Source organism: Podarcis pityusensis, assembly GCF_964106645.2.
Source record: "Podarcis pityusensis genome assembly, chromosome: 5".
Lineage (NCBI taxonomy): Eukaryota > Metazoa > Chordata > Lepidosauria > Squamata > Lacertidae > Podarcis > Podarcis pityusensis.
The window spans coordinates 33,986,000-34,013,907 of record NC_138032.1 but is presented as its reverse complement, the minus strand read 5'-3'; the positions used below and the strand labels follow the sequence as shown (position 1 = coordinate 34,013,907).

Below are 27,908 nucleotides of genomic sequence, written 5' to 3'. Positions count from 1 at the left end.
CTGGGAGTAAGTCCCATCGTACTCCATGGGACTAAATACAAGGAAACATGTTTTAGAGATTGCACTGTAAATGATAACATATACAGTAGAGAAAGAAGCAAGCACTTTACTGCAGTTGCCCCATTTTGCCAGCAGGAGGGCCCACACTTGCAAACTGCTGCAATCACCAAAGTTCCCCCAACCTTCCTTCCACCTCATCTGAGCGCCTCAGCCGTGGCCCCTTCATGTACCACTTCTAATCTATGCCATAAATTATTGGAAGAGCTCCAGGAAATTGAAGTATAGTTAGACAGAGCTGTTCCGCCTGGCCTTTGGTTTGGACTCAGTCTGACCCTTATGTCTTCCCTCCCCTTACAGTTTTGATCTATGGGCTACTTTTAAAACGAAGCTGCATTTTAAATGGCATTTTAACCTATATTTTAAATTGGGGTGGTTTTTTTTCTTCTTCCCCTATTATGTTTCTATTATAATTTTACTAGTGTTAGCCGCCCTGAGCCCGGCTCTGGCCGGGGAGGGTGGGGTATAAATAAAATTATATTATATTATATTATATTATATTATATTATATTATATTATATTATAATATCCCATGTGAGGAACATTTTTAAGCTTCAGGACCACATTCTCATTCCAAGGGCCACATTGCAGGGGTGGGTGTATCCAGAGGCAAAAACAGGTGGAGAAATGAATGTCAATTTTACCTTTGTATAGCTAGTTTCTGCACACACAGACTATCAAAAGCTAGCACCTTAAAGGTAAAGGTACCCCGACCATTAGGTCCAGTCATGGACAACTCTGGGGTTGCATGCTCATCTCGCTCTATACGCCAAGGGAGCCAGCATATAGTTTCCGGGTCATGTGGCCAACATGACTAAGCCGTTTCTGGCGGACCAGAGCAGCGCACGGAAACGCTATTTACCTTCCCGCCGGAACGGTACCTATTTATCTACTTGCACTTGACATGCTTTTGAACTACTAGGTGGGCAGGAGCAGGGAGCAACAGGAGCTCACCCCATCGCAGGGATTTGAACCACCGATCTTCCAATCGGCAAGCCCTAGGCTCTGTGGTTTAACCCACAGCGCTTATACCCAGAACAAACTTAGTTGGTCTCTAAGGCGCTACTGGAAAATTTTTTATTTTTTTTTATTTATTTCAACTGCATCAGACCAACACGGCTACCTACCTGACTCAGGGAGGATGTGAGGCAGGGACAGTAGCATAGCTGTCAACTTTTCCCTTTTCTTGTGAGGAATCCTATTCAGAATAAGGGAATTTCCCTTAAAAAGGGGGGAAAGTTGACAGCTATGGACAGTAGGAGGTGTGGCTGGGGAGAGGGGGCAGCCTGGTAGAGAGTCCTGAGGACCAGAGAGACAGGTGTGGAGGGCTGCATTTGGCCACAGACCTGAGGTTCCCTCTCCCCCTCCGTCCTATGGATAACTGGATAGCTCAGTTGGTTAGAGTGTGGTGCTGATAATGCCAAGGTTGCACGTTGTATGAGACAGCAGCATATTCCTGCATTTCAGGGGGTCGGACTAGATGATCCTCAGGGTCCCTTCTAGCTCTAGAATTCTATGATTCTATGTGTAGAATCAATAAAGTGCTTTATTTGATAGTATTAGGGGTGTCATTTCCATTCCTACCACTACGCAGTACATCTTGCTTTCCACTATTTAATGTACTGTACCCAATTCTTTATCTATGTTACAAATTTGAGGTAATTAATGATGTCATTATTTCCATACCAGTCAATTTAAAGGAAATGTCAAAACAATGCACAAGAAAACTGTTGTTAATTACGCATTGCAGTCATCCCCAAACTTCCCCCACCATGGACCGCTTTGTACATTATTGAGGATCTTGGGAGACCGCTTAAATATTTTTCTTCCTTTTATAGCTATTTTAATGTGCTGTCCTAGTTATATTGTATTTTTATTGCTACTTTTATTCCTTATATATAGTATTCCGATTTGAATTCCATAGAATTCAAATCGTAATGCAATAAAATTGAATACAATATAGCAAAGGAAGTAATAAAAATAAATTCAATATGAATATGAATATTTAATGTGATAGATGGGCCATCTTCAGCCACAAATCCACAGACTTGCTGAAGCCCAAGATAGGGAAATGGGTGGTACATTAAATGAATTAAAATCTCCGGAACCTGATGAGATGGACCCAAGGGTACTAAAGGAGCTGTAATCTCAGAGCCTTTGCCTATAATCTTTGAGAATTACTGGAGAACAGGTGAGGTCCCTGTGGACTGGAGACCACAAGTTTAATCTGAGCCAACAATGTCATGCAGCAGCAAAAAAAGCTAATGCTATTCTAGGCTGCATCAACAGTCGTATAGTATCCGAATATAGTAATAATAGCAATGGTCCCACTCTATTAATAATAGAAGTAGCAATAGTAATAGTAAGTCTCACTCTATTCTGTCTTAATCAGACCACACCTGGAGTTCTGGGCACCTCAATTTAAGAAGGATGTTGACAAGCTGGAACGTGTGCAAAGGAGGGGGATCAAGATGATCAAGGGTCTGGAAAGCCAAGCCTTATGAGGAGCGCTTGAAGGAGCTGGGCATGTTTAGCCTGGAAAAGAGGAGACTGAGAGGAGATAGGATAAAGGTAAAAGGTAAAGGGACCCTTGACCGTTAGGTCCAGTCGCGGATGACTCTGGGGTTGCGGCGCTCATCTCACTTCATTGGCCAAGGGAGCCAGCATACAGCTTCCGAGTCATGTGGCCAGCATGACTAAGATGCTTCTGGCGAGCCAGAGCAGCGCACCTTCCCGCCGGAGCGGTACCTATTGATCTACTTGTACTTTGACGTGCTTTCGAACTGCTAGAGCTGGGACCGAGCAGGAGCTGGGACCGAGCAACGGGAGCTCACCCCGTCACGGGGATTCGAACCGCCGACCTTCCGATCAGCAAGCCCTAGGCTCTGTGGTTTATGTTAAGTTTGGGTGAACATATCAGACGACACAGTGATTCTTCAAAGCAGCTCTTTATTTGTAAGCTGGAACAGAACCGAACAGCAAACAGCTCAGCCGGCCTGCTTTTATAGGCAGCCGGCTGTCAACATTGTAGCAACAACAACCCGGGGTTTCCCACCTAAAGTAACTGACGTGGACCTGAGTGAAAACTACATACACCCTGGCCTCCTTTTGGCCAGGGTGAGAACTTCAGTACATAACACCTTAGACCACAGATAAATAGATAAATAGGTACTTCAAATACCTTAAGAGCTGTCACAAGGAGGAGGCAGCAAGCTTATTTTCTCCTGCTCTGGAGGGTCGGACCAGAACCAATGGATTCAAGTTGCAAAAAAGGAAATTCTGACTAAGTATTAGGAACAACTTTCTGACAGTAAGAGTTGTTCGACAGTGGAACAGGCTCCTTTGGGAGGTGGTGGTCTTTCCTTCCTTAGAGGCTTTTAAGCAGAAGTTGGATGGCCATCTGTCAGGGATGCTTTAGCTGAGATTCGCGCATTGCAGGGACTTGGACGATGACCCTCAGGGTCCCTTCCAACTCTATGATTCTTCCAATTCTATGATTCTACCATCAGAATGAAGCATATGAACCACTGGTAGTCCAAGGAACACAGTATGTAATCCTCTGATTTATTGACCGTGGGCTATTTAAACAATAAAAACAAAGGGCACGATGAGCAAACACTGATCATATTTGCTGGACTGACATTGATTGTATTCTCTGGCTTTACAGTATTCCCATTCTGGATCCAGGACAAAAAAGCAAGCAGCAGCAATTTCCACTTCCGACAGATTTCTGTGGCCATTGTATAGTTTCTCATTTGGCAGGCCACCTCAACAAAGGCTGAGTGTTGATAGTAGCATAAAGTTTCTGGCAGATGTAATGTTTTTGATTAGGGATTCTAAGAACTTTATGTTTTATGAAACAAAACAATTCCATCCAGTAGCACCTTAGAGACCAACTAAGTTTGTTATTGGTATGAGCTTTTGTGTGCATACACACTTTTTCAGATACACGAAGTAGTGTGCATGCACACGAAAGCTCATATCAATAACAAACTTAGTTGGTCTCTAAGGTGCTACTGGACAGAATTTTTTTATTTTGATTCGACTACGGCAGACCAACACAGCTACCTACCTGTAACTAGATTTATGTTTTATGGTTATGGAAAGTTAAGTTGCAAAGAGAACAGCTTGTTATCTTGTATCTATAGCAGACCCATCACATTGTAAAAGTGCATTTGATTGTGGGAGCTGCTGGTGTTTCTTTGCATCTCTCTAGTTTTGAACATCTTCGGAGCCACTTGTATGTGTGTTTCACAGACAAGAAAAGAGGCAGGTGTCCCTAGTTAAAGGGGATGAGATGTTGGCCCTTTGGCTTTGCTAAATTTGGTGGGGCTCCTCTTGTCCACTATTCTCAAGAAAAGGAAACCTCCCTTTGATGCCAAGCAAAAACAGATATCCAATTCAGCGCTAGACCACAACACAGACAAAGAATTAAGCTCTCCTCTCTTTATAGGACTTATTCACACTTACCTTCTGCTCCGCTCTTTCCAGGCACAAGTCTGCGCTTAAAGCTTCGTGTCTAAACACTCTTTTCTTTTTCTTTTCTTTTGCGCTGGAGCTGAAGTGCAACAAACAGCCATTCAGGTTTCCCACAGATTGCCATTTGCTCTGATTCAGCTTCTTATAGTGCAGGTTTTTACAGGGAAAGATCCAGAGCAAAAGAAAAATGAAATAATTCTTTTAGAACTTGGATATGGAGCTTTAAAATGCAGTCCGTGCCTGGAAAGCGGGGAGGAAAGGCGAGTGTGGATAAACAAATAATCCCAATCCATCTCACGTTTCCTTGCAGCAACCAATTTTTTAGGTGGGGAGTTACTCAAGAGCTAAAGATAGGAAATCGTCACATTTAGTTTGGCCTTGAAACTCACTTCAGTGTCAAAAGCAGTTTGCCAGCTTCATGAGGCACTGCTATTTATAAAAAAAATAATAAGCCAATGTACCATTAGGTCCACAGCACTGGATTAATGGTTGTTTGTTAGCTAGCTCTGATACTTCATATTGGTTCCTAAATATGGGCTTTTATTTCATTTATTTAGAGCATTTGTACCCCAACCTTCAGCAAAGGCTCCCAGATTGGTTTATTTAGGATTATAAATCAATATGATTATAACTTTATTTTAAAATGTGAAGTTGCTGGGTTTTTTGGGGGGGGCATTCCAATTTTCTGTGGATTAACATCCTTTGAAAAATATTCCATTGATTCAAATAGACAGACTGTCCGCTTCTGCAGCAATTTGTTCCATGACTTTAGAGGCATATAGCCCATCTTTCTTTTCTACAGATTAATAACTGCTTCCCATTTTAGAGCAAAAAAAGGAAGTATCCCACAGTGACTGAAATTGCCAAACTTCTGCATATTTCCACTTAAAAGAATCAATGGCCACATTCTTTTTACCTATATGTTTTCGGGGATTTATCATCAGTCTCCATTTGCGGCAACTAGCTGTGTGACACACACGTCCAACAAAAAGTCTCTTTTCATTATAATTAGTTAAAGCAAGGCTCCTGCTAAAAGACTTCAGACTTCTCCAGCTAAATAATCAGTCTGCTGTGTTCTGAATTCAATGAAGCCATAATAAGTTTAATATGAAAGGCACTCCTTGCATTAAAGTTCTTACTTTTTTGTGAAAAGAACCATGTACACAAAACGATGCATTTATAGGGAGCCCATTATGCAGATGACTTCCTTTATTCTGGAATAAATCCACTACCAATGCCTGTATAATTATAAATTTGTGCAAGTGCCCAACGAGGAGAAAAGCAATGAGACTGCAGAGTTAGCACAGGAATGAGCAAGGACTGGTAGCAGTTTAATCAATGAGAATCAATTCCAAACTGACAGGTTCAAAGAGACTATAAATATGAGGTTGAACGTATTAAATGGAAAAGCATCTTCCTGGGAGACAGCTGTGGAATTTTATTGCTTCAGCATACTTTAATAGTAAAGTATTGACCAAAAAGGAGGAGGTAAAAGCTGCAGAATATCTAAGAGAGAACCATCAGAAAAAAGATTGTGACTGTCTGGGATAACTCGGTTGGTAGATGTTATGTACTAACCTTGGATCCTAGAACAATAGGCAAGTAGGATCCTAGAATGCAAAAACTGATTGGCTTGCAGGAGAAGACCAATCAGGCTCCAGGAGGAAGTTAAGCAGCCTGTTAGGCTGGTAGGATCGTAGAATGCAACAACTGATTTGCCTGCAGGAAAAGACCAATCAGGCTCCAGGAGGGAAGCAGAATCAGCCAATCAGACGGGACTCATTGTGTAAATAATGTATATAAAAGCCTGGGGTTTGGGGGGCAATTCAGTCACTGTTTTACAAGCTGCAATAAAGAGCATGAAATCACTACGGGACTCTGAGTATATTCAGTACAGCATTAGATGATTAATATTAGGGTCATGGGTTTGAGCCCCAGATTGGGCAAAAGATTCTTGCATTGCAGGGGGTTGGAATAGATGATTCTTGTGGTTCCTTACAACTCTATAATACTATGATTCTATTAATTCTGGCCAAGACATGCCAACTACATCCTTCATTGAAAAATTACTCAGGCTCAGTTAGTGGTGGTTAGTGGTTTGTCCATGGGAGCTAATTGTTAGGATATGTGCCCAGCTCAAGAAGAATGACAAGAAAAACTGATGGACTATGCAGAAATGGCAAAATTAACAGGAAAAAATAGAGACAAAGACAATAGAGACTTTAAAAAAGACTGGGAACCATTTATGTTGTACTTACAGAATACTGCAAAGAAGTGGGTTTGATTAAACTCTTACAACTAATAAAACAAGAAACTCGAAAACAATTACAATATAAAAATGACAAGATCAGAATAATATTCAGATTTATGAAAGCTTTATTGAGAGATAATAAACCAGGCAGGAGAAATTAGTATGTAATGAACCAGAAGAGGGAGTTGAGGGAAACTGTGGGGAGGGGGAGGGGGGAATTTGGGAATTGTATTTTGCTTTTTTGTGGAGACAAAGTTATTGTGATGAACAAAATTTAATTAAAATTATTTTTATTTATTTTTTAGAAAAAGGAGATGTACCCAGATCATTCCTGAAGAGAAGATGACATCTTCCAGCCCCTCCAAGAGTAGATCTTAAAGTTTTTATGTGAAAGAAACTGCAGTTTTTGTAAAGAGAGAGGGGGAGGGAGAGAGAAAGAGAACTGAGAGCTAACAGTGATCTACTCTGAAAGCTCCTTCACGTACATGCATCTCTCTGTGTAGACTTGATGTGAGGGCTCACCCACACTGGGTCCCCGGTCCCCCCCGTCCCACCACTTTCCCTAAAAAAAGACCCCCTGCTCTTTAAATCCAGACAAACAGCAATTGGGGTTTTCTGTGTGTTATGTACTGAGTTGAATAGGATGCAAAATGCAGCAGTCTGATTGGTCCTAGAACAATAGAATCCAAAATGCACCAGTCTGATTGGTCCGAGAACAATGCAGCAGTATGATTGGTCTGCAGGAGCCACCCAATCCAGTTCCAGGTTGAAGTAAATCCACAACCTGATTGGCTTACAGGAGAATCCCGGAATTAGCCAATAATGTGCAGCTCATTGTGTAAATAATGTAAATAAAGCAGATATTTTGGGGAAACTTTCATTCACCTCACCTGAATAAAGAGAATGAAATCCACTCTCGACTCCGAGCATATTTCACTGTGGATTGCAGTTTACTCCAAATTAGCAGTAAATAGCGGGTTTTCATGGGGAAAGCGCTGGGACAAAAATTAAAGCGCTCGGACCCACAGGTTTAAAGAGTACCTAGAAATGTGGCACAAAAGGAAGTCTGAATATGCCCTGAAATAACAGGCCTGCGGCTTCCTAGGAGTATTTGTGCTACTTGCTTCCACCGGTGCTATGCTCTACTTGTGTATTTTTTAATAAAGCAAATATTGCAAAGACACCAAAAGTCTTCCTTGTTCAGGAAGTCAGACCCAGATAACTCTGCTTCTGAAACGTTGCCCTGCTCAGGAGACCGGGAACTGTAAATGAATGTAATATAGGCCTGTCGATATACGCAAATATTAGCTAGCAATTTTGCGATTTCGTCGACTGGTTTTGTTAAAAAGTCTTCAGCCACTGTGTACTTTTCCCTGCGTGCAATGAAAGCACTTGTGCAAAACACTGAAATGCAGCCAGGCCATCTGATTCACCTCCCCACACACTGGCATTTCCAAAAGTGACGTTTTACTGGAAAAAAATAATTATTTGCTAGCTGGCTGGTTGCATTTCCCACACTGAGAAAGCAGTACTATTTTTAAAAGAGGAAGAAAGAATTAAAAGAAAGGATGTGACCAGTTCTTTAATGGGGGTATGACATTTCAGATAGAGTAGGCAGAGTGAGGCAGACAATCGCTGCAGGGTGGATGGGAAAGATGTTGGAGGGCAGAACTACAATATGTGGTGTGCCCTACATCTCCTGCTGCCGTCAAGTGCAGGGGAGAGCATTGTCCCATCTGCACTGTTGAAGCCTTTGGAAAGGTTCCTGCCATTCCGAAAAGCAGACAACAATGGCAGGAAATTAAATATCTACTTGGATCCCCAGTTACTTTGGCTGCTTTCTCACAGCTAGTGCAGGATGGGAGTTTTCCTGGGCTAATTTTGCAATACATTGCAGCAGCCTTTCATGATGTAATAATAATAATAATTATTTATTTATACCCGCCCATCTGGCGGAATTTCCCCAGCCACTATGGGTGGCTTCCAACAAAATATTAAAAATACATTAAAACATCAGTCATTAAAAACTTCCCTAAACAGGGCTGCCTTCAGATGTCTTCTAAACATCAGATAGTTGTTTATTTCTTTGACATCTGATGGGAGGGCGTTCCAAAGGGCAGGCGCCACTACCAAGAAGGCCCTCTGCCTGGTTCCCTGGAACTTCGCTTCTCGCAATGAGGGAACTGCCAGAAGGCCCTCGGCACTGGACCTCAGTTGAATGATGGGGGTGGAGATGCTCCTTCAGGTATACAGGACTGAGGCTGTTTAGGGCTTTAAAGGTCAGCACCAACACTTTGAATTGTGCTCGGAAATGTACTGGGAGCCAATGTAGGTCTTTCAAGAGCAGTGTTATGTGGCCTCGGCGGCCGCTCCCAGTAACCAATCTAGCTGCTGCATTCTGGATTAGTTGTAGTTTCCGAGTCACCTTCAAAGGTAGCCCCACGTAGAGTGCGTTGCAGTAGTCCAAGCGGGAGATATCTAGAGCATGCACCACTCTGGCGAGACAGTCCGCGGGCAGGTAGGGTCTCAGCCTGCGTACCAGATGGGACTGGTAGACAGCTGCCCTGGACACAGAATTGACCTGCGCCTCCACGGACAGCTGTGAGTCCAAAATAACTCCCAGGCTGCGTACCTGGACCTTCAAGGGCACAGTTACCCCATTCAGGACCAGGGAGTCCCCCACCCCCCGCCCACCCTCTCCCCCAAAAACAGTACTTCTGTCTTATCAGGATTCAACCTCAATCCGTTAGCCGCCATCCATCCTCCAACCGCCTCCAGCAAACAACAGCACCATGGAATTGAAGAAGGAGAAGCTGTTCAGTAAAGGCAAATCTTTACTGGTACCAGGTTGGGCACTGGCCAAGGGCCACGGGGGCTCAGAAGGGCCCCTCACTGGCTGCATCCAGCTCTGCAGCCACTCTCTCCACCCCAGGCTCTCATATGGCTATTTTAGTGGAAGGTGAGTGGCACTGCTGCTTAAAAAAACAAAAATACCCATAATGCAAAGCCCCAGACTATACATCTTTCCTACTTCACAATTACATAGATGTAAAACATGCATCCAAAATGGCATTTTTCATGTTTTCTCAACCCTGAAAATAGCTGTGACTCTCCCACCCACATCCTGAAACTTTCCAGAGATTGGCTCCAAAACTGGCTTGGAATATTTCGAAGCAATTAAATATCTAGTGAAACATGTTTTTTAAATGTATGTATATAATGGAATGTTAGACAAAAGCTGTTAACAGAACGGACATGCCTCGTGGAATTAAAATTAATATATGCTCATTCCAATAGACTCAAGTTTGCTGTCTGCAGATTAGGCTTTTCATAAGGATGTTTTAACAGGGAGGATAATTGCATCCGTTTATAACGGAGGTGTGGGATGAAAGAAAGAAAAAATGTTAGACAGAAGAAGGAGTGTAGATCATGCAGAGTGTCATAGAAAAATACAAGCCCACAATGTTATGACTTTCCAAAGCTGAAATTCATCAGCTATGCTATAATAATAAACCGTTCTAACACTTTTTTAGTGTGCACAAAACACTTGGCACAGGTTATACAGTAATTCTTTGCAAGGCCAGCCATGGTTATTATAGCCCAGGGGTCAGCAAACGGGGCTGGTCCCCTGTCCCTCAGACCTTGGGGGGGGGGGGGCAGACTATATTTTGGAAAGAAAAAAAATGAATGAATTCCTATGCCCCACAAATAACCCAGAGATACATTTTAAATAAAAGGACACATTCTACTCATGTAAAAACATGCTGACTCCTGGACCGTCCGCAGGCCGGATTTAGAAGGCAATTGGGCCGGATCCGGCCCCCGGGCCTTAGTTTGCCTACCCGTGTTATAAGCCTGTGTTATAGAAGGGAGGAAGGAGAAGGGCAGGGATGAGAAGGTTTCCAAGGACATGCCCAAAGTAGAGAGTTCATAGCAGAGGTGAGATTTGAACAGAGAACTTTCTGATTCATGATTCTTAGGGCCAAACTACAGGTGAGTTAGGGAATCTGTGATCCCAGATGCACTTTTCTCTTCCTAAAAGCAACTGCAAGAGGGATACATGTCAGGAGTCAGCAGGAAGGGTTAGACCTCCCCCCTCCCCCCGCCCTGCCCAAGCATGGCAGCCCTATTCCAAATCATCCCAACCCCACACGTGACTGCTTTTAGGAGAAGAGGGCATCCGAGCCCATTGTCTCCATCACATTTGGTTTGGTGCTTAGGCACACCAGCACACCAGCTTTAGAATAAAGAGCATGAAGCCCTTGCAAGGTCAAAGTCGGTCCCTTCTGCTTCCCCATCTATCAAATGAAGACATGTTCAGCAGCAAGCGATGGCCAGCCTACTGAAGGTGCATAAGTATATGAAGTGGTCCTCACCTGACTTATTTCAAGTGAAATATATTCTTCATCACCCATCAAGGTCATGATCTGATATATAGATAGTCAACATGGTGCCCTTGGTTTCACCTTTCAGCAGCCCGGCTAGCATGCCCAATGTTCAGGAATAATGGGAGTAGAAGTTCAACAGCTAGTAATCACTTAGCTTTGTTACCTCAGCTGAAGGGATACAAACTGGTCATACGACTAAAACTGCCTCTGTTCATGAGTTCATGGAAGCCTTCCAGAACTATGGATATATGATCATTCTTATCTTCATATAGAATCATAACAGATCTAGCTGGTGCTTTTTTTCTTTAAAAAAATGTTTAGGGGTAATTTCATTTCCCTACTCATATTGAAATACTGCCCCTCAATGAGGCCAAACGTAGATTCACAGAATGTTTAGGGGTATGCGTACCCCTGAGTCCCCGCAGAAAAAAGCACTGAATCTAGTACAAACAGAACAAAACACTGATCTGTACAAAATTTTATTCTGATTTGACAGTTCTCATTTGCCCGGTGTAGTGTGCTCTCTAGGTGCATTTAACGGTGTCCTCAAACAAACAAGTAAGTTAACAAATACCATCTAAGTGTGTTGCGTTACACAGGTTAGCTCAGCAGTAAATGTCATTACTTTTCAAGGGGTCTTACTCTCCAGTAACGGGCAACAGGGATGCAGCAGAAAGTAAATGACAGAAAGAATGTTTTATGCCTGACGCAAGAGTGAAATGAAAAAACATTTCCGTCATGACTTAGAGAAGGGAAACTCTACTAGAGTCATACCCATTGCTTCTAAGAAAGCCACAAACCAGCCTGTTAGCACGCAAGACTCTGTACGCGTTAATACTACATATCCAACCACTCAGAGACTTTGGCGGTGAGAAAACGGTTTTTCATCATAGAGACGAAGAGGCTATGCAAATAAGACAGCTAGTTTTTAAAAGGCACTGACAATGGTGTTTGTCCTTTCCTGATGCAAGCTCTGCATTCAACTATCGAACAAGTTGCTTCCAACTTGTATAAAAGGTTAGTGTATGTTATAATTAATTGAGTTCTATAGGACTATACAGAAATAGCAGGAGCTTAATTAGTTTTATCCATATTTCTGCAGAAATATTTTCTGTGGAGTAGCTTCCTGGTATAGTAACTCACATAATTTCATGTATTTTGAGATTACGCTTCCAGTGTTGACAAAGTTCAGCAGGGTAGCTCAGGCCTTGCATGTAAATAGTTCCAGGGTCAAGCCCTGGCATCTTCAATTTGGGTAGGAGGTGATGAGAAAGACCTTTCTGTCTGAGTCCCTGGGAGCTGCTGCCAGTCAGAACAGACAATATTGGGATAGATGGACAAATAGTCTGACCTGGTTTAAGGCAGCTTCCTATGTGAATCCAACTTGTTATTTACACACTATGATTAAAACAACAAGTAGTTTTGGGGCACCTGAAAGGCTAACACATTTATTATGGCATAAACTTTCCTGGACTATAAACATCAGGTGCATTTAGTGTTTTCCTGATACATAAATGTCTTCTTCACCCTGTGCCAGAGATAGGCAATGTGATGCCCTCCTGATGTCGTTGGACTACAGTGCCCATCAGCATCAGCGACCATGGCCAGTGTTCAGGGATGATGGGATCTGTAGTCAAACAGCATCAATAGGGCATCTTCTTGGTGGCTGCTCCCAGACTTTCAATAGATTTTATAGCTTTATATATAGTATAGTTTTAATTCTATCAATGCTTCCTTGTGCTTTAATTATTGCTTTTTTCTTTGATTATTGCTTTTTAGCAGTTCTTTTTAATTATTTAATAATAAGAAATATTTTTAATTCTTTTAAGAATTATTTAATAATTCTTATTTAATTATTTTAATTGTTTTAATTATTGCTTTTTAGCAGTTCTTATTTTTAATCTGTAAACTGGTTTTAGTCCCATCAGGGGAAAAGGTGGGGTATAAATAAATATAGTTATAATGTTGGCTACCCCTGCCCTACCTCTTGACATTTCTGTGCTGAAAATCCTATATACTTTCCACAGAAAATTAGAGTGGGGAAACTACCGTAGTTAAATCTTAAACTGGAAGTACCAACCAATAAGGGCTGTGACAGAATGATTCTAGCCTTTTTTCTATCTCTATGCTGTACAGTCCGGCTTTTTCACCATCCAGCCAAGTGCTATCTAGTTTAATGACAGTGGCTCTTTAGAATCTCGGACAGAGACTTTCCCCTGCCACCTGATCAGAGACCCTGGTCTTTTGTGTATTTTCTTGGTATTTAAAATAAATCCTAAACCCTAATCATCACAGCACTCACTATTCAAAATGAGGCACTCACTATAGTCCAACAGTCAATCCAGCAATTGGGATTAAGAACACTTAAATTGACTTTGAAACTTCCTGTTATTTACATGATGTGTCTGGTTGTTGTAAACGAGGGCGAGAAAGCAGAATCATAGAAACGTAAAGCTGGAAGGGACCCCAAGGGTAATGCTGTATTGTTTTTAACACTCAATTGGAAGCCGCCCAGAGTGGCTGGGGTATAAATAATATTATTATTATTATTATTTATTTAGCCCAACCCCTTGCAATGCAGAAATCACAGCTACATCATCCATGACAGCTGGCCATCCAACCTCTCCTTAAAAACCTCCAAGGAAGGAGGGATGTATCTGTGACACGAGTCAGCATTCTGATCAATGCAGGACTGCAATCACCCAGAGGCAGATTTTGGGAACGGTGACCGGTTCAGTTGCACTGGGTGCAGAGCCTTGGAGGTGCAACAATTATGATTTAGAATGGCGTGTGAGAGGCAGAGGAGCACCAAATTTCTGTGTCACAAAGCATGCCGCTGAAATTTGAGACCCGGAGATCTGCCACTTCATTCACATCGCAGTCTGGTTGAACTGATCCATTTTAAGCTCCATGTGTGACAGTGGTTCAACTCTAGCAAAGTCCTAATACTTGAGGCCAGAATGTTAGCACCCACAGAACCGTTTAGATTCTTCTTTCTGGGGAAAAATATGGCGACAAATTACATTGATCAATGTGATGATTCAATATACAGTCATACCTCTTATTACATTTGCTTCAGGTTACGTCTTTTCAGGTTGCGTCCTGCGGTGACCCGGAAGTACCAGAAAGGGTTACTTCTGGGTTTCACCGCTTGCGCATGTGCAGACGTGCAAAATGATGTCATGCGCAAAAGCGGCAAATAATGACCCGTGCATGCGCAGATGCTAGTTGCGTTCCTTGCAGGTTGCGAATGAGGCTCCGGAAAGGATTCCGTTCGCAACCAGAGGTACCACTGTAGATTAAATACTGAGGGAGGGAAATGGGGGTAGACATAACAGCAAAACTATCACAAGGGAGTAATGTGACCTGAAAAGGGCACAAGAACTCAGAGGAGAACCTGGCAAGGTATGTTTAAGTTTCTGAAGCTTATCGCTTTGTGATAAAGAGCTGGGTTTCCCCTCTCCAGGAACGCTGCAAAATTTTACCTCAGATAGTACTAATGCTATGACATTTGCCTGCAGAGTTCCTGCTGAACTAGCATTCTGAAAAGTTGGAAGCATCAGATAAAACAAGTGCTGTCATCAGCTATCAGATTAAATGTTTCCTATGGCATCCAGGTAATCAAGGTTATGTTAGACTGAACATTTCCTTGTGGGCAACTGCAATCAGATAAGGTAGGTAAACATGCGTTCTTCTTTTACATTTTGCTTCACTGAAGGCTGAGCAAAAATATAAACTACATTTCTCACGTAATAATAATAATAATTTTATTAATTGCACCTGCCCATCTGACTAGGGGCTGAATCTACACGCAGAAAAAACACTATGAAAAGTTATAAATTAAATCATAACGAAAGGAAAAAACGTCTATGTAAAATTGCATAGACAATGTTTTTAGCTCTACAGCACCATGTGGTGTCGCATGTTTATGACGCAGTTATAGCATTGTAACACGAGTAATGTAGCTGAGTCCGGGGTTGCCCCAGCCATTCATAGCAGAATGCTTGGGCGTAAGATATTAGGGGTGCTGGAAAGATTCCCTTTCATAAGCAGTTTAATAACAGGCTTCTGAATCAGATCAGACCATATATTTTTCATAACCTTTTTTGCTTGGTTCTTGTTTTACTCCTACTTGCATGGTAGTGTATAAATCTATGTACTGTGCAACTTTCATTAATACTAACATGTCCTGTTTTAGGAACTTCCCATACTTGAGGGTCAAACTAGACAATACATAAGACATGCATAAACTACAATCAAACCTCAGTCATCAAACATAATCTATTCTGGAAGCCTGTTCAGCTTCCGAAATTTTCGAAAACTGAGGTGCGGCTTCCGATTGGTTGCAGGAGCTTCCTGCACTCAAACGGAAGCTGCATTGGACGTTCAGTTTCAGAAAAGTGTTCAAAATGTGGAACATTTACTTCCGGGTTTTCGACATTCAGGAGCCGAAATGTTCCAAAATGGAGGCGGTCGGGATCCGAGGTTTGATTGTATCTCTCTACTCTTATAAACACACAAAAACGCACACATACCAGCACCCACGACATACATTTAAAGCACTATAATAACACTCTAATACTGTGGTTTGCTAAGGGTGCTGAGACTTGTTAGGATACTGCTATTCCTCTACAATTAGAGTTCCCTTGGAAAACGGGAAACCATCCAGGGAATTGTAGGTGTGTGAGGGGAATAAGGTTCTCCTAACACAGTGTTTCTTCACTGTTGTTGGACTACAACTCCCGTCATTCCTGACCACTGGTCCTGCTAGCTAGGGATGACAGCAGTTGTAGTCCAACAACAGCTGGAGAGCCGAGCTGGAGAAAAACTGTCCTAACAACTCTCAATACCCCTTACAAACTACATCTCCCATTATTATTCAGGGGAAGCCACGCCTGTAAAAAGTGGTATCATAGCAATTTAAATGTATGGTGCGGATGTGACAGAGACAAAGTCAGGCAACATCAGAGCAAGACTGGTGGAAACTGGAGGAAGGGACTGCCCAGAGGCTGAATGTCATTGCCACATTCAAAATCACTCTCAACAGCTGCTTTCTCTCAGAATTTTGGGACCATGGCACCTCACCCCAAAACTCCTTGGTTCAATTGCCAGGCCCAGACACAGATCGTGAACCGCCCTGAGATCTACAGGTATACAGTGGTATACAAATTTGACTAATAATAATAGGAATGGATCTAAATAATCCAGGTGCTGTTGTTAGAACAAATAATCAAGCTTTAATTATCTCTGCATTCCATTTTTGCTACTTATTTTTAAAATATCTCTTTACAGAAAACTGTCATAATGGCGAACTGCAGTGGCAGGATTGAGCAGGGCATAGTTACTTTTGAAATTATTTTTTACAGCCTACTCACCTTTTTCGGAGTCATATTTAATACAATTGCCTTGTGGGTTTTCTGCTTCAAACTGGGCAAATGGACAGAGACCAGAGTTTACATGATCAATTTAGCCCTGGCAGACTACACGCTGGTCCTTATCTTACCATTCATCATGTACTTTCACTACAACAACTGGCCTGTGGATGACTTTTGCTCTGTCATATTCGGAATCAGTAGCATGAACATGCCAATGAGCATAGGCATCATCATGCTAATAGCGGTTGATCGGTACCTTGCAATCAAACATCCTCTGAAAGCCAAAGTAATCAGGTCTCCGTGGAAGGCAGCTCTTTTCTGCTTATTTGTTTGGCTCTGTTGCTTGCTTTATACAATCCCATTCAGTCTCTTGTTGAAAGGAGAGTTTTGTTTTCATAAACTTTCTAAGGAGAACAAAGCTCTTACCCTGGTCAGATTAATCGTTTTCTTTTTCATACCACTGGTTATATTGTTGTTTTGTTCTATACAAGTCATCCGATGCCTCAGGAAGAAACATAATGCTGGTCCTCATGAAGAAAAGTTAACCCAGAAAGCCATCTGGGTGGTCTCAATCAACCTGGCCACCTTCATTATATGCTTCCTGCCTTTCCACTTGAGTTTACTGTTTAGCTACTTAGCAAAAGCATTTGAAGTTGCTGACTGCGAGGTGTGGCAAGCCATCGCCAATACCATACACACAACTGCGATAATGACCAAGCTAAATTGCTGCTTGGATGCCGTGTGCTATTACATGGTTGCTAAGGAATTCCAGGAAGCTGCAGCACTCTTGCCTCCCTTCAACGCAATGCAGTCCAGCTCCAACTTAACTCAAGATTCACAGCTGCAAAGCAAAACACCCGAAAATTCACAACTGCAAAGTTTAAACAGCTGAAATCACAACGTCATTTTAAGATGCATCTAGTCTCACCTTTGGAGCACTATGCCCAATCAATTGAAACATCGCCTTTTGAACGCTATGTCGAACAAAGCCCTACAAACTATTCAAGACCAGTAAACAAATTGGATATCACGTTAATTTTAGTTGATACGTTTTAAACCGATGCTGCTCCCTTGAATATTCGCCGATGGAGATCAGTGTGCTGGTTTAACATCTCTTGCTGCAACGGCAGATTATGTTCCGGATCCATACTTCTTGCAGAAAGATACATATCCCTGTATCTAAGATGGTATTTTTCATGTTGAAATCCTGTCTTTATACTCAGGCCTTCCTCAGCTGAATTAGTGCTTGTAGTTTGATACAGCTTACAATGATGGATTTGCATTATGCATTGTAAGTTTGTTTTATGATTGATATACATTTGGTTGCAGAGTGCATATACTATATTAAGAGCTTTACCTTTAAAAAAAAATAAATGCTGGTTTTTGCATGATGTGCAATATAGTTTTTATATAGAAGCATTGCGCAGTGGTTAGAGTGTTGGACTAGAACTAGGAGACCAGAGTTCAAATCCCCACTCTACTGTGAAGCTAACTTTCAGCCACTGTCTCTCAGGCCCCCACCTGCTCTATACATTTAAAGCAGCATCATACCTCTTTAAATATATATGACTTTGCCCAAAGAATCCTTGGAAGCGTAGTTTGTTAAAGGAGACCCCTATTCCCCCCATGGAACTACAATTCCCAAAATTCCCTGGGAAGAGGTATTGTTAAACCACTCTGAGAATTGTAACTGTGTGAGGGGAATAGGGGTCTCTCAAGTGGCGCTAAACCACTGAGCCTGGGGCTTGCCGATTGGAAGGTTGGTGGTTTGAATCCCCATGACGGGGTGAGCTCCCGTTGCTCGGTCCCAGCTCCTGCCAACCTAGCAGTTCGAAAGCACCTCAAAGTGCAAGTAGATAAATAGGTACCACTCAGGCGGGAAGGTAAACGGCATTTCTGTGCACTGCTCTGGTTTCGCCAGAAGCGGCTTAGTCATGCTGGCCACATGACCCGGAAAAACTGTCTGCGCACAAACGTCGGCTCCCTCGGCCAGTAAAGCGAGATGAGCGCCGCAACCCCAGAGTCATTCGTGACTGGACTTAACTGTCAGGGATCCTTTACCTTTGCCTTTTAATAATTCTCAACACCCTTGACAAACTACACTGCCCAGGATACTTTGGGGGGAAACCATGGCTGTTTAAACTGGCATTATGATACTGCTTCAAATGTATAGTGCAAATGAGGCCTCAGTCTAACCTACCTCACAGGGACGTTGTGCAGATAAAATTGGGAAAGGCAAAAGTTTGATTGCAAAATTGAGCTCTTTGGGGTCAAGGTGAGATATAAATGTAACACATAAATACATTTCTTTTTTATACACAAAAAGGAATTGTATGTCAGCTAAAGGGTCAATTCATTACACACACACACACACACACACACACACACTCATTTTGACTCAAGAAAATCACCATTTAATCGGGACAAATAAACACAGTAAATGAACAAAAGTAAAAAGATTCACAAAATGTTTAGTGGTATGTGTACCCCCAGAAAAAAGCACTTTTTGTGTTTGTTTGTGTGTGTGTGTGTGTGTGTGTGTGTTTTAACATACAAATAGTGATGTGCTTATTCTAGAAGGTATTTTAGAAATGCACATATTATTTGCATAACATACATGGTTATTTTCCTGCTAATGTTAAGTCTTGAAGCACAGTTCCTGGCAGCCAGGCTGCAGGATAACCACAAGCCTGGCAGACTGAGCTATGTGGTTTAAGGGTGCTATCATGCTGCCAAGTTGGGTTGCACCTTGATAGCTATTCTCAGAAACAGAAGTAGAACCTTCCATATGCAGTGAACACAGGAAGCTGCCCGGCACCGAGTCAGACCATTGCTCCACCCAGCTCCATATTGTCTACACCGACTAGCAATGGCTCTCTCAGGGTTCAGACAGAGGGTTTCTCCCAGTCCTACCTGCCAGGGATTCTACCTGGGACCTTTGCATGCAAAGCAGATGTTCTACTACTGAGCTGCAGCTCAAATGCTCTTATTCAGGGTTCTTGCTAGCCAGCCATGCCCTTTTCAGCATCTAGCTCCTTCCCTCTCCCCTGGTTTCCATCTCCCCTCCCACCTTCCAGCAGTCAGTCCGCATTCTGTGACCAGGAAGCATGAACACAGGCCTGATTGGGCTGTTTAGGGGGTTTCTTCCACCTGAGGAATTTTTTCCCCTAAAGTAGGGGGGGTTAGTAGGTGTACTTCTGCAACCCTTAGGGTCCCCCCCCAAGCCTCTTGATAGCAATACCACCCTCTTGTGTGTGGACGATGCCATTCTGGCTGCATAACTTAGAAAAGGAGTTCATTAGTAATATGTAGGACCAACTGGTACCTGCTGCAACAAAATGTTGCAGTTGGCAAGTGCTCCTGTTCAGGTTTCCAGCCACGCCCCATCATTCCATTCCTCCTCCTTCTTGTCCCCCCAGCAGAGGCACCAACTTGCAAGGGGGGCTTCAATGGCTGGTGACTTGCAAGGGGGGCTTCAATGGCTGGAGTAGGAGGGGAAGGAGCCAGCCACTGGAGCTGTCCTGCAATCAGCTCCATGCTTTTTGAACATTGGGGGACCCAGCTCCTACTCCAAAAATATAGGGGGGGCCAAAAGGGCTCAACCCCCAGGAACTGGCGCTCCTGCCCCCCCCCCAGGCATTTCATTTTCCCCTCCAGCAGTCAATCAATGTCGTCTACCCTCTGAACATACTGTACCTTTCTGTGTTTAAGACGAGGTTTTTTTATTAAGAAATTAAAATTAGGGGGTCGTCTTATACACGGATAGTGCATAGGGGGGACGTGGGATTGGTTCCTTTCGTGAGCCGGATATTATCAGCGGCTATTGTGCGTGTTATTGGTGGGACAGACAATCGGTGGCTTTTGCAATGTGTGTGAGTGTCACCATCAGTTAGGCAGGTGAGCGATTTTTGGCAATCCCTCCCCCCCCCAAAAAAAACAACTCTGCCCCTCCCCAAAAAAGCTGAACAACTATGGGCAATCTCCCATTTTCTTAATTTGGAGTCCCCAAAAATAGGGGGCGTCTTATACATGGAAAAATACGGTGCTCAGTCTTTACCGAGTTGCTTGTTTTTGTTTTTAAAAGCACCCTTTGGGGGTTCCAACCCCCTGATAAAAAAATATTTTTGTACTTCTGCAAAGAGACGGCAGGCGGCTTGTATGACATTTCTCTGTGGAACCCATATCCAAAAAAGATGAGCACCTTATTGTGAATGAAAATAGGTCGCTCTGTTCCTATCTGTATTCCCCATTCTACACCCCTTCTCTTATAGGTGTTTACTTTTCCTTGAAATATATTTCAATACTTAATCGGGGTCATGTGAACAATGAACAACAATTGCTGTGATGGATTTTTTTATTGGATTCAGCTGAGTCATAGTCATCAATGGGGGGGGGGCTCTGAGAAATGTGCCGTCGGAAACAAAGCCTTGGTTTAAAAGATGGGAGATCTCCGACACGTCTTGTCAGCATTGCAGAGTTTCATTGCAAGCACGCTGCTTCAGCCACAGATTGCCATGGGGGAAAGTGAAGGGCACCAAGTGAAACCACGTTTCCAATTGCATCCAGCTAATCAGGCCTGCTGCTGTACTGAACTGCAGTTCCTGGTTCAACTTACTAACTATATTAAGGACAACAAGCAAATAACAAAGTGATGTGTCTCCATAAATAGTTCATTAAGAGAAGGGGTGGTTCTGGTCTCATTGAAAAAGGTGATTAGATCCCCTCCCTAGACCCAGGTGGTTGTAGAAACTGTCAGCCATTTGCATAGCTGTCAACTTTTCCCTTTTCTTGCGAGGAATCCTATTCAGAATAAGGGAATTTCCCTTAAAAAAAGGAAAACGTTGACAGCTACGGCCATTTGCCACCATCCCTTTTTGTTTGTTTGTTTCAAAGGATGACAAGGGGATGCATTTTCCTTTGAGAATCAGGCATTTCATCCTCCTGACTGAGTTTACTGTTGGTTTTTGAGCTTCAGTTGTTTTTTATTTTACTGCGGCTGGTTTTATTGCTGTTTTGTAAGATGGTGTTTTCAAAAGCTTTACATTTAAAACAAAACAACCACTTTGGGTGTATGTGCCTTGAAACAGCTGATCACGAACATGTGCTAAAACGTATTAAATAAACAATTTATTATACACTTTGACTCTCTTCTATCCTGTTTACCGCCTCTGAAGACAGAAAAGAATGATAAATGGGATGTGCATATTCAACTGCTTGCTGGTCACTTTTGCTTGCTGGTGTGACCTACCTCAGGGATAAAATGAAGGCAAGGGGAAGACCATGTAACATGACACTGAGCTCCTTGGAAGGACAGTACCAAAATGCAATAATAAATATCTGCACTGTACACACAAGTAAATACAAGAGCAATTTAAATATGCTTTAATGTGCGAAAACACCCTGAAAGTTGAATTTTATGCACTTACCTGAGAATAAGTGCTAATGAACACAATGAGACTTACCGGTACTTCTTAATAAAGACAGATAGGTTTGTGTTGTTAGCGAATTATTCTGTTGGGCTATGTGTGTTGCTCAAGTGAACGGGGATCTAGCAACACCAACCACTTTACAATCAAATCAAACTATATTGATCAACCAAAGTAAAGGCAGTAGCCAAAAAAATGAACAAACAGATTTCAGCAAGCAAGCAAAAGTAGCAAGAACAGCACATGTAATAAAACACATATACAGTGGTACCTCACGTTACATACGCTTCAGGTTACATACGCTTCAGGTTACAGACTCCGCTAACCCAGAAATAGTACCTCAGGTTAAGAACTTTGCTTCAGGATGAGAACAGAATTTGTGCTCTGGCGGCGCAGCGGCAGCAGGAGGCCCCATTAGCTAAAGTGGTGCTTCAGGTTAAGAACAGTTTCAGGTTAAGAACGGACCTCCGGAACAAATTAAGTACTTAACCCGAGGTAACACTGTAATACATAAAACAGGCATGCACATACGGAAGGTTTTTTTTACAATTGAGCAGTATGTAAATTTTTATGAAATTAATTAAATGATTAAGTATGGAAATACATGGGGTTACATCATACACTTGAGTTTATTATGCCAAGCTTAGACTTCTTTGGTGCAACAGGAAATGCAATTAAAGCTAAGTGATAACCCAACAGAGACTCAGTTCCAAGGCATTGTAGTTAGCAGGAAGTCAGCCAACCACACTTCAGAGAAGAAAGCTGTTAAGCACTAGGAGCCTGCAGCTTGCTAACTTCCACTTTGGGATCCTGATTCCTGGCCAGCATTAAATTGAAGGTGCCTTTTGAATGCTGGAAGAAAGATTTTCTTGCAAGGATTTATTGTCGGCTTTGTTTACCTCCCTACTCTTCCTCCAGCTTCGTTATTGCTAGTTCACCACAAAGAATAATAGAATTGTAGAGTTGGGACCAAGGGGGTCATTTAGTCCAGCCCCCTGCAATGCAGGTAAAATTCGGCCAACGTGGGTCTTGAACCCACGACCCTCACATTAAGAATCTCATGCTCTTCTGACTGAACTATCCGTGAGCCTGTTGGTGTTAGTGGCTACAAAAAAAGGAGTAATCACACAGGTGACTGACCTTGGATCACTAGCAGCCAAGCCTTATTTCAAGACTGGGTAAGGGGAAAAGAGAATCTGGAAGAACTTTTCTATTATTATTTATATATATATAAAAAAGGCCTTGAAGAGAGATGTCTGGAACAGGAAGCAACCCTTACAGTTCACCATTCCTTTTGTGTGGTTGAGACATCATAGGCTGTTGTCATCCACGCAAAAATGTGTGAACAAGTTCTTTTTAAAATACAGTACATGGGTCTGGATTGAATTAGCAGGTCCCACTAGCCACATTGTTAAGTTGTGGGTAGACATAGCAGACGACGCAGCAATTTCTGCAAAGCAGCTCTTTATTTGTAAGCTGGAACAGAACTGAACAGCAAACAGCTCAGCCGGCCTGCTTTTATAGGCAGCCGGCTGTCAACATTGTAGCAACAACAACCCAGGGTTTCCCGCCTAAAGTAACTGACGTGGACCTGAGTGAAAACTACATAGATGATACTCCTTTTGGCCAGGGTGAGAACTTCAATACATAACACACACAAGGCCTTCTGCTAGGGGAGAGGGGAGAGACTCCATCAGGCAAAGCCTCCTTCCACCTGCCTTGCCCTACCCTCTGCTTCTCAATGTGTATTGTATTGTTTTATGTACTGTGGCTTGCCGTTGTTTTATTGATTATAGTTTAGATATTATTGTAATTGTTGAGTGGATTTCTGTTTAACTTTTATATGTTATTATTATTTTATACTATTCTAATTGATTGTTCAATGTTACTATTTTGATGTAGGCTGCCTATTTTAAAGTTATGTTTTATTATCACATTTTTGTATTGCATTAGATTGTTATAAGATGTACATTTTTTGTTTCTTCAGCTTGTAAACCGCCTTGAGTATTGTAAGATAGAAAGGCGGTATACAAATTAAAAATGATGATGATGCTAGCACAAAGGGACTTCCCACCCTGTCCTCCTCATGCGTACACACACACACACACACACACACACACACACACACCATTGCCTCTGGGAGGATTGTTCCACTATGTATGCAATCTCAAAGCTACAGTGGTACCTCAGTTAAGAACTTAATTCATTCTGGAGGTCCGTTCTTAACCTGAAACTGTTCTTAACCTGAGGTACCACTTTAGCTAATGGGTCCTCCCACTGCCGCCGCACGATTTCTGTTCTCATCCTAAAGCAAAGTTCTTAACCCGAGGTACTATTTCTGGGTTGGCAGAGTCTGTAACATGAAGCATCTGTAACCCGAGGTACCACTGTACATTGAATGCCTCCCATGATTAGCTAGTTCATAGCATCATAGAATTATAGAACTGAAAGAATTATATATAGAATTATAGAGCTGAAATTATAGAGCTGATCATGAGGATCATTAGTCTAACACCTCATGCAATGCGGGAATCTTTTGCCCAGTGTAGGTCTCAAACCCACAACCGTGGGATTAAGAATCTCATGCTCCTAGTTACTATTTATATTTATTAGTTGCTTTATAAAATACATACGTTAGCTAACCTACAATAAGGTGCATTTTATCAATGCCACAAGGATTCAGACGACCAGTTTTGTCCTAGCAAGTGATGGCTCGCTGTCGCCATTTCATCTAGTTAAGACAGAAATAATGAATCAGCTGCCTGCTCACCTGCCAATCTCATCCAAAGCTGTCGGATTACTTGTGCTGGCGCTATATCAATATGGCCACTCAGGTGAAATTCAGCTCCTCCCTCCCATCCATCCACCAGCTCTGTCATATCCAGGGCTGCCCAAGACACTCTGCTGCCTGAGGTGAACCAAAAAAATAGTGTGCACCACTGGGAACTGTAGTTTATTAAGGGTGCTGGGTCAGAGCATGGATAGGGAATATCAAGCCTCTCTGCTGGGGCTCAGACCTGCTTTGCACCCTCCTTATGATGGTAGTGGAAGTGCATTCCTCTTTCTCCCTTCCCTCTCCCTCCGCCTCCCAAAAAACATGCCTCCTCTTTCGATTCTGCAGACTGACATCTCTCTTGCATTTGCGCCATAGCTTACTGGCTGCAGACTGAAGCTGTTCTCTTGCAAAGCTGGGAACCTGCCTGTTAAGTTGTGGGTAAACATATCAGACGACACAGCAATTCTTCAAACAGCTCTTGTTTATTCACAGGCCAGAACAGAACTGAACTGAAGGGTTCAGCCAGCCTGCTTATATAGAGCTCCACTAGAACACAACAGTAACCATTTTCTATAACTATCCAATCACTGAACGTCACTTTCGATCCCTTATTTGCATATGTGGACCTGAACTATCGACAGTATCCCCCTGCGGGCCCAGGGTGAGAACTTCAGTACATAACACTGTCCATCAGGAGAAAACTGCACACATAGGTAGAATGGAACTTGCTCAGAGCCAGGGGTGCCAACTTCAATAAAATATTGGAGTGGTCCCCTCCCGCATAATCAATCACATGACATGGTGTGCACACACCATTTGAATGGCGGTGCCCATCAACTTTTAGAGAAACACCCCAAAAATATTTTATTGGGGGGAGGTCCAAAGTCCCCTTGGCCCCTAGGAGTTGGCTCCTATGACAGGGACTCTGTGTGTTAGTAGAAGGGAAAGGAAGGAAAATGAATATGGCATGAAATGGGAAGGAGAAATGCCATGGTGAAGCAAGGGGCACTAAATGGAGAAGGAAAATTGGGGGGTCGGGCAGGAGGAGAGGGAAAGCAGGGAAGTCAAAAAGCAAGGAGGATGAACTGGAGGGAATGCAGGGAAGCCAGGAAGCAAGGAGAATATTTTTTATTTATTTCCTTACTTCTTATCTGCCCTTCACCCTAAGGTCCCAGTGCAGCTTTGCAGCATTAAAAACAATATTAAGACAGTTTGGACTAGATGGGCTATTGCTCATGGGTAGGCAAACTAAGGGGGCTGGATCTGGCCCAATCGCCTTCTAAATCCGGCCTGCGGACGGTCCGGGAATCAGTGTGTTTTTACATGAGTAGAATGTGTCCTCTTATTTAAGATGCACCTCTGGGTTATTTGTGGGGCATAGGAATTCATTCATTTCCCCTCAAAAAATATATTCCGGCCCCCCACAAAGTTTGAGGGACAGTGGACCGGCCCCCTGCTGAAAAAGTTTGCTGACCCCTGGGCTTGATCCAGCTGACTGTTCTTATGTTCTTAGTGAGATACTGCGCTGTATTTTGCAACAGACCACAAGACTTCGAATGCATTTCCTTGACTAAGCATTATTTAACAGCAGAAAAACAGCAGATGACTTATTAGTCATGAAAAAAATTGTGTTTGCAGAACAGGCTATATACACGTAAATAGATAAAGATCTAACTGACAAATATATAGTCTTAAAATTTTCCCACTGTGCCTGCGAATTCTGAGAAAACTAACTTCAAAATTAAAATACTAAACTTTTCAAGATATGATTTCAAGACAACTTTTCAAGAGCGGAACAGCTGGTTCACAGGAAAAACAGGCTGTGAGAACAAGATTTTCAAAAGAGGAGGCTGAGTAGCCAGACTTACCACACTGAGTTGAAAAGAAAACAAACCTACGGCAAGGATACTCCAAGCTCAACCAAAAGATCCCAGACTTGTTCAAGTGGACTACTTGGAACTCTTGAGTGGTAAGTTCTGCTGTGTGGAGACATTGTCTTTGTGCTTTTAATCTGATAGTTTCTCTCTGCTGCAGCTTATCACCACTCAGATTTGCAAAGTCTTTGCTTCCAGGGTTCACAGCTGCATATTTCTTTAACAGCTGCCATATCAGAAGCAAAGACTGAGTTTACACAGCAGTGGATTGCAGCCTGCCAGAAAGGTTGTCCTCAGGCTTTTCAGCAGGCTAGAATCCACTACTGTCTCAGCTTTTCTTTCTAATCTAGCAGCTGTTAAAAATATGCAGTTGGGAAGCAAATAGTGTGAAAATCAAAAATGTGGGTGGCTTATCTTCCCCTTTTTAATCTCATGATGGGACAATTTTCTTCATTTGTGAGATGGTGAAGTCCTTAAATAAGACTCTGCAAGGTCAACCTTACACATTATTTTTTATGTACATAATTTATATGCTATCTTGTTATTCTAATTTAATCGCTAGATAAGGACAATCACTTTGCATAGTGGGAATAGAACAGAATGTTCTAATAGATGCTCATTCATTGGTTTCAAAACTGGCAAGCAATGGTTGGCTTCAGTGTTATGGACTAGCTGTAGTTTCCAAACTGTCTGCAGAGTAGCCGAAGTTTGAAGTTACCAGGGCATGGATCAGTGTGACTAGTCTCCCTCTGTCTACAGTCAGCACATCAGCCTCAGCGGATAAAAGGTCCTTTGTGACACCAAATCTAGTTGAGTTTCAAGAGATTGTCATACAGGACTCCTTGAGTACATTATAGTGGCAACATGATTATAACTGTAAACTGTGTTGGCACTAACTCCATGCAGTTAGCTCCAAGTATGATTGCAGACCCTTCTGGTTCAGGCTGGTTATGATAGATGCCAACTCCCTGGGGCCCTAGGTGCCAGAGCACCCACAAAATTCCCTATGAAGGGGCCAGGCACTCACAAATTTCAGTGCCAGGGCCATGCACGCTGTATGGCACCCACAGTCCCGGGCACCTATGGTTGCGGAGCCAAGCTCGCACTCCTGCTAGTTATAACCATGCCAGAGGGAAAAAGAGATCTCCAGTTATAATTGATCAGGACTACATGGGTATCTACTGCTATATGAGGATAAATAATACTGATATACTTTTATGGGGCTGCTGTCATAATTTATATGACAGTGCTGCTTACATATTTAAATAAGCGTACATATTTA

General features: G+C 42.6%; 1 protein-coding gene and 1 long non-coding RNA gene across 3 annotated transcripts in view; one reads left to right on the top strand and one right to left on the bottom strand.

Moving 5' to 3' along the window:
* Positions 1 to 27,119, bottom strand: part of LOC308477924 — a 40,683-nt gene extending 13,564 nt beyond the window's left edge. Inside the window, exon 1 of the long non-coding RNA XR_013986755.1 lies at positions 26,621 to 27,119. This is a non-coding gene — a long non-coding RNA (uncharacterized lncRNA). The remainder of the gene's footprint in view (positions 1 to 26,620) is intronic.
* Positions 11,689 to 18,986, top strand: GPR35 (G protein-coupled receptor 35). 2 transcript variants are annotated; one of them, XM_081006985.1, is made up of 3 exons: positions 11,689 to 12,192; positions 14,697 to 14,849; positions 16,468 to 18,986. In XM_081006985.1, exon 3 carries the CDS (start codon positions 16,480 to 16,482, stop codon positions 17,440 to 17,442), a length of 963 nt encoding a protein of 320 aa, XP_080863111.1. In that variant the 5' UTR covers positions 11,689 to 12,192; positions 14,697 to 14,849; positions 16,468 to 16,479; the 3' UTR covers positions 17,443 to 18,986. The 2 variants fall into 2 exon arrangements, with proteins under 2 accessions (XP_080863111.1, XP_080863112.1); XM_081006986.1 differs by lacking the exon at positions 14,697 to 14,849.
* Positions 27,120 to 27,908: the final 789 nt, after the last annotated feature.

Coding starts and splice junctions, on each gene's coding strand:
- GPR35 (XM_081006986.1), top strand. CDS start 16,480: ATGGCGAACTGCAGTGGCAGGATTGAGCAGGGCATAGTTACTTTTGAA.